At 41.8% G+C, this 7383-nt stretch overlaps 1 protein-coding gene across 1 annotated transcript; it reads right to left on the reverse strand.

The window, feature by feature from the left end:
• Window positions 1–223: 223 nt before the first annotated feature.
• Window positions 224–6745, reverse strand: LOC139452833 (uncharacterized). Its single transcript, XM_071234460.1, has 5 exons — window positions 6647–6745; window positions 5869–6031; window positions 3613–3728; window positions 2459–2534; window positions 224–410 (listed from the first exon to the last, which is right to left on the reverse strand). The coding sequence occupies exons 1-5, from the start codon at window positions 6687–6689 to the stop codon at window positions 305–307; spliced, it is 504 nt and encodes a 167-aa protein (XP_071090561.1). The 5' UTR covers window positions 6690–6745; the 3' UTR covers window positions 224–304.
• Window positions 6746–7383: the final 638 nt, after the last annotated feature.

A 7383-nucleotide genomic window follows, 5' to 3' on the forward strand; every position in this document is an offset into this window, starting at 1 on the left:
AATTTGGTGACGCATTAATTTCCAGATTTATCTCGTGACAAAGGGTTTATTTTTGATATTTCAACTTGCTGTACTTTAATTTGTTCGAGTGATCATGATCCCCCAAGCATCAGAGGATATATTTCATACAATGCACCCATGTCACATCTTCTCTCTCATTGATAAAAATCAACCCGGAAACCATGGCAACATCATCCTTTTCGAAACAAAAGAAACGATCGTCTTAATGCAAACCAGTTTATTGGCAAACATGACATGTTGTTTTGGTCCAGTTTTTTTCATATTTCTGTATGCATGGATACGTCTAAGGTCCAAAAGCCAACAGCAGCTGTCTGAAGATGGCGCCAGTAGTTTCAGTGCACTCGGTGAGACTGCTTACTCTGTGGTAAACACACTCGGCAAAGGCAACTCTGAAAGCAAAAATAGATATTTAGTAAACGTTTTTATTTTTTTTATTTTTTTATTGTTTTGTTTTATTTGTTGTTTAATGCCACAATATTCCAGCTATATAACGGCGGTCTGTAAATAATCGACAATTCAGTGATTAATATCATGAGCATCGATCCACGCAATTGGGATCGATGACATCCATCAACCAAATCAGCGAGCCTGACCACCCGATGCCGTTAGTCGCCTTTTACAACAAGCATAGTTGCCTTTTACAAGCATGGGTTGCTGAAGACCTATTCTACCCCGGATCTTCACGGGCCTATTTATTTCTGTATTTATAATTGTTTCACTAAGCAATACCCCAGCTGTTGAATGTTTTATTCTCTAATTCCGAACATTGTAGGGACAATTTAGATTTACGCTTTATCACACGGGCACTGAAACTTGTAATCGACACCAGACGTGTTTCCTGAGACAGTGATTTTACGTGCATCAGTTGTGAAAGCAGAGAATATTCCGTTTACAAATGATTGTTTGTAATCCATGTATGACATTTTATGAATAATACTGAATAACTCCAGAGGCTATATGTCAATATATGTATCACATATAGGTATAATGATGCCTTCTTTGGGCAGATTATCGACGCTGGTCACATACCAATCAGAATGAATTGGAATGTTACGTTGTGATGAACTCCGAGGTAAAGTCACACAGAATAATTATCTTCTACATTTCCGGTACCTCCGGTCAATACAGCTGGCACCAATCTCATTAAAACCAGATCTTAGTTCTCGCTATCGCTGAACAAATATCTGAGGACATCCCATTACGGGTCACGTCAGAACGACCTTTCATCCAACCAAGCAGAGCGTCGCTTACCAGATCATGAAAGTGACAGATGGAATGTGTTTTCTGATGATGCAACCACGAAAAATTCAACAGAGGGTATTCCGAACGACAGTTACGGGTTTTATGATTATATCCATACAATCTAGGCCATCTGTAAGTCATTCCAGAATGTTCTTTTTATCAGTTTTAAGTTTTGTAACCGAGTATACGTCAAAATATGTTTCGAAGCGTAGTCGCCAGTTTGAAACTAGTGTCGTAAAGCTCGAGATAAGGGCTTCTGATTGGCTAATGTCGATTTCTTGTAAGTCATTTCATTGATCCGTCAAAGTTCGCGAGAGGTCGTTCTGACGTGACCCGTTATGGGGTGTCCTCAGATCTTTGCTAAGCGGTAGCGAAAACTGAGATAAGATTTTAATGAGATTGAGCTGGCATTGAAATGTCACTTTGAATCTGTGAATTCTTCCTCTACCTGTATTCCTCATCTGACGATATTGTGCACAGACATGTACTTATTTTATTTTTGTCGCTATGAAAGGAGTGAAAATCTGATTCTCAGTACGGGAATGTAATGTCAATTTCCACCATCCTTTTACCGTAAGAGCTTGCTGTAAGTGAAAAAATTCTCAGGCAAAGTTAAACCTGATCTCTCCTCTTATCATTGGGCCTTTTGAAGAATACATTGCATATCTATCCATATGGTTTGTCTACAGAAATCGAGATCTACACAAGTTTATGTCTGTGTGTTTATTCGTTGTTTAACGCCGCTTTCAGCAATGGTCCAGCTATATGACGGCGGTCTGTAAATAATCGAGTCTGGACCAGACAATCTATTGATTAATATCATGAGCATCAATCTACGCAATTGGGATCGATGACATGCATCAACCAAGTCAGCGAGTCTGACCACCCGATCCCGTGAGTCGCCTTTTACGACAAGCATAGTCGCCTGTTACGGCAAGCATGGGTTGCTGAAGACCTATTCTACCCCGGATCTATACAGGCCTCTACACAAGTTTTGATTCACTTACCCGTGTATACTATCTTGCGGCCTTTATTCAGGACCTGTGAAGATCTAGGTCAGAGCTGATCTTCAGCAACCCATGTTTGTCGTAATTTGTCATTATGTAGAGACCGCCGTTATGTACCTGGGTCATTGTGTTAAACAAACAAACCTCTATTCAGTAGATGTGAATGGAAACTTGTACCGTCACCCTACCTGTTTTCATATCGACATGAAACAACAGCCCCTGGCAAGTTATCACTGGTCCAACATGACGCCTCTTCCTCGATTTCTGTGAAAGAAACACATAACATCTGATAGTTATTTATGAATGTGTGGTTTTGTTATAAACATTTGCCATAGTAAATCGTAGATATCTCTGTCAATTTCATATATCTTAGGGGTGAATGAGTGACTGAGTAAAAAATAATGTCCCATCGGCATTATTTCAGCCATATAGCGACGAGACCAAGTTTATATAAAAAGGGAGTTTTTTGTGCAAAATCATATCTATAAACGATTTTATCAAACACATTTGGGCATGACGAAATCAATCATACAGTTTAAAACATGGGCTATAGGCCATCAATAACCAAAGTTGGGCCATCTCCCTAGGGACCGTGGGGACTTACGGTACCTCAGCTTCCTGCACGACATCCCAGCAGGATTAACGTCATCACTTTAGTTACTGGTGGTTGCGTACAATAACGAGTTGGCTTAAAAAACACTGGTTGATGATAGTTACATCGATTATGATAGGAATAACGAGTCACACAGGAGGAAAGCTATTTTACGTTACTTTAACCTCCTGGATGAACCTTCAATAATGTCAGTTGATAATAGTTTCACACCAAAACTAAAAACAAGCAAATATTTATTCACAAACATACTTTAACATCAGATTGGCCCAGGAACCACCTCCTTGTGGGCATAGGGCTCTAAGCAGGTTTTATAGGTTGAGACATATGTAATGGACATTTTGAATAAATTTATTTTGAAATACCAAACGACTGTACGAAATAGTTTATGCACAGGGCGTGACATGATCAGCCTATTGATAGAAACGGGCCCATTCTACCGCCCGTCGAGGCAAAGTTAGGGTCGATGTGGTGTGGTTGACTAAGGAGCTCTATTGCCGGCTCCGGTGCACCCAACCACCAGAATCTCTTTCTCTGCCGACACAGGGACGCAGCCCAACAGGTTGCCCAATCCTGTCGCCTTTTACGACCAGCGTTGGGGTGTTGAGGATATATTCGTATCTACCCTGGGTCCGAAGGGGTATATATGTTAGGAATAAACACGTCACTCAAGGTGGCATATGACCTAAGAGTTCAAATGAAACTGCTCCAAAAAAGATGGATTTGGAATACCTGTTTGGTGGAGACAGAACAGATTGAGGGCAATGGCTAGGTCCGGCAGCAAGATACTCGCGAAACAGTTCACTGAAGAGCTTTGACATTCATCTGCGATAGTCCTTGTCTGTTGGCTGCAAAGAGAACATGATATATTACAACTTACAAGTTTTTTTGCCTCATAATCAAACGGTGTGCCTAATATTCAGTATATGTAAATTTGATCAAGTTGATAGCAGCCGTTGGCATTTTGTTGGTATCTCATTTAATTTGTTTGTATGCCATCTTCTTTATTATTAATGATGCAATGGTTTGGTGCAGATACTAACTGCTGTATCAATCACGCATAGTTAATATAAGTAAATACGGATGGGGTTGTAAATTTGCTTATTTGTTGTTTAACGCCGCACTCAGCAATATTCCAGCTATATGACGTCGGTCTGTAAATAATCGAGTCTGGACCAGACAACCCAGTCATTGACTTCATGAGCATCGATCCACTCATTTTGGATACGATCACATGCATGAACCAAGTACCCGATACCGTTAGTCGCCTCTTACGACAAGCGCAGGTTGCTGAAGACCTATTCTAACCCGATTCTTCACGGGTCGGATGGGGTTGTATGCTTACAATTATGAGTGTAACTATTGATCGATCTGTCAATGCATTTATATTGTTCCTGTGGCAGTACAAAGGTGACAAGTTCAAATACCAATAGTTGACAGGAGTGAGTGAGTGGGTATGGTTTTACGCCGCTTTTAGCAATATTCTAGCAATATCACGGCGGGGGACACCAGAAATGGGCTTCACACATTGTACCCATGTCGGGAATCGAACCCGGGTCTTCTTCGTGATGGGCGAACGCTTCAACCACTAGGCTACCCGACCGCCCCAATAGTTGACAGGAGATAGTTAAGATGTACGCTCTTCAAAAAAAACAAAACGCACAGGTAAATTTTTAGTAAAATCATTGTACCTAATAAAGTCGATATATTTAATTTAATATCATAGATACAAATATAAAATTCTGGGACTCGATAGTCACATATTGTTGCACAAGGGCATTGGAAACTGTTCATTGTCATGTCACATAAAGCCACAAGGTTGTGCTGACCACCCCGGGCAGCAATCAGGGTTCTGCATCTGTACAAGTTCTGTCCTGCGGAATTCTACGCCATTCTGCTTGTAACGCCTTGACCAGTTGTGGGAGTGTCTGCGGCGTGTTCTGACGTTGACGTACACGTCGATCAAGTTCATCCAAGAGGTGTTCGATTGGGTTGAGATCGTACCATGACCAGGCCCACACCATGACACTACCGCCACTGAATTTGTTGAATTCACGTACACAATGTAGGGCAAAACGCTCATTTCGACGACGATAAACATGTTGTCTTCAATCTCGCCGGTGAAGAAGTAATCGTGAATTATCGCAAAACCACACTCGTCTCCAGTTTCTCAATTTCCAAGGCTGTAAGGCAAGGCACCAACGCAGGCGTCGCTGTTGATGGATCTGTTGCAAGACAGGGACAATAACTGGTCTTCTGGGTAGGATTCCGTCTTCGCGAAGATGGTTTCTGACAGTCTGGTCCGATATCCTCCTCAAACCATGGATGCGTACTGCAGTCTCTGTAGCTGTATCCCTGTGATGACGTAGGTGGAACAGTCGAATGTATCGATCCTGTGCAGGGGTGGCAGCTCTTGGTCGGCCGGTTCTCGGACGGTCTGCAGTGGAATTGAACTGTGTGTATCGGCCACAAAGGCCGCAAATGGTGCTGTGGTGGACGTTGACATTGCTGACGTTGACAAAGGATGATGCTGACATTGTCCCCTGGTTGAATTGTTCGTTTGTTGTTTAACGCCGGACACAGCAATATTCCAGCTATATGACGGCGCTCTATAAAAATAATCGAGTCTGGACCAGGCAATCCAGTGATTGACATCATGTGCATCGATCCACTGAGTTTTATCGAAGAGTGAGGAGATGTGACATGAGCGCATAGGACCGCTGAAGATCCGGGGTAGAATAGGTCTTGTCGTAAGAGGTGACTAACGGGATCGGTTGGTCAGGCTGGCTGACTTTGTTGATGCATGTCATCGATCCCGATTGCGTGGATCGATGATCATGATGTTAAGCAATGGATTGTCTGCTCCAGACTCTATTATTTAAAGACCGCCGTCATATAGCTGGAATATTGCTGAGTGCGGCGTTAAACAGCAAACAAAAAAAAACAAACTTGTCTTCAAAGATTTGGTTAACGAATGGTGATACTAACCTGCAGTCAAGACTCAGTCTGCCATCTTTGATAAGATAGCTAAACGTTGGTCTGCTCATGATCCTGAAGACAGGTGCATATACGTTCTCACACGTAGTGCTAAGGCAACTAAGGTCTGGTCCTGGGTCACTCTCTCTTCTTGTAAGCCACGCACGACCAGTCACTGGAATGCCCACACAGACAAGGATATATTCTTCAACGAGGTAATATAGCAGCAGTGGTCTTCAACAATACTTTGACGATATAGTTAAAACAATGATACCGTCTGTAACTACATCATTTGCTCATGGTACCTATTTTTTTTTTATAAAACGTCAATGCAAGAGAACAAAGGGTAAATTTTATAAACGAACCACTGAATACTAGTGATGGCACCAGGTGCTCGCCATTCACATGATTTTCATAAAATGGTAAGAATATTTAGCCTTGCGCCGCACAAAAGTTTGTTTGTTTGTTGTTTAACGCCGCACTCAGCAATATTACAGCTATATGACGGCGGTCTGTAAATTATTAAACCCGATCCCCAGACATATGCCAACAAGCGTCAATTTTCTTACAGCTGACATAGCGACGCAATCACTGCATGTGACTGAGGTAAAACGCCGCTTTGAACAGTTTTCTGTTATAAATCTTCACGTAACGTGGTAAGGATTATAATACGGACAAATATGGAATTCAAATCATAATGGCATAATTAAGTTCTGCAACTTTGTGCGTTTTTTTGTTCTAACTACAATGTATACATATGAACAAATGCTACAATATAATGGATACCTACCAGATGAGAGGAGGACAGACACAACATATATCGCAAACTTCATCCTGACAGAATGCAGTCGATGTGCTAGATGTAACAGAACATCCCATACATGTTATCCTGTCACTTCATGCAAAGGTTAACAAGCGTCATCCGCCCCTCGTGCAGTTAACTACATCAGTTTACATTTCAGAATAGGTCAGCCATACACTGTTCCGACTAAATATGATGGAATAATCAGGATTTAACAGAAGTACAGTACCTAGCGGCATGAAAACTCAGCTGACTAGGATTCCTACTTACCACTGACCACATTTATCGTTGTTATGAAAGCCAACATAAGCAATTGCCGTCTCAAATAAACTTTGGACGGATTTCCTCGCTTGTTTTCTTTTGTTCCTTTGTTTGTTATTGTTATGTGTTTGTTTAAACCCTGTATTAAGCAATAATCCATGTGACGGCGGTCTGAAAAAAGTCTGGACCAGACAATCCAGTGATTGATATCATGAGCGTCGATCGAAGCTTAAGGGATGTGGCAAGCAAGAGTTGTGAGTGAGTGAGCTGGGTTTACGCTGCCTTTTAACAGTATTCCAGTTATATCACGGCGTGTCAGCTTAATGTGGGATGAAAGCCCGAAGTGATGCAGGTCTCAGCTGTTTACCACTTCGGTGAAACCCACGAGCACAGGTATGGTGCTGACAAATCTAGAAACATTATTGTGGCGAACCGGGATTCGAACCCACAATCATAGGTTTCTG

The sequence above is a fragment of the Haliotis cracherodii genome, unplaced genomic scaffold (genome assembly GCF_022045235.1).
Source record: "Haliotis cracherodii isolate W230 unplaced genomic scaffold, xgHalCrac1.p SCAF_9, whole genome shotgun sequence".
Taxonomy (NCBI): Eukaryota; Metazoa; Mollusca; class Gastropoda; order Lepetellida; family Haliotidae; genus Haliotis; species Haliotis cracherodii.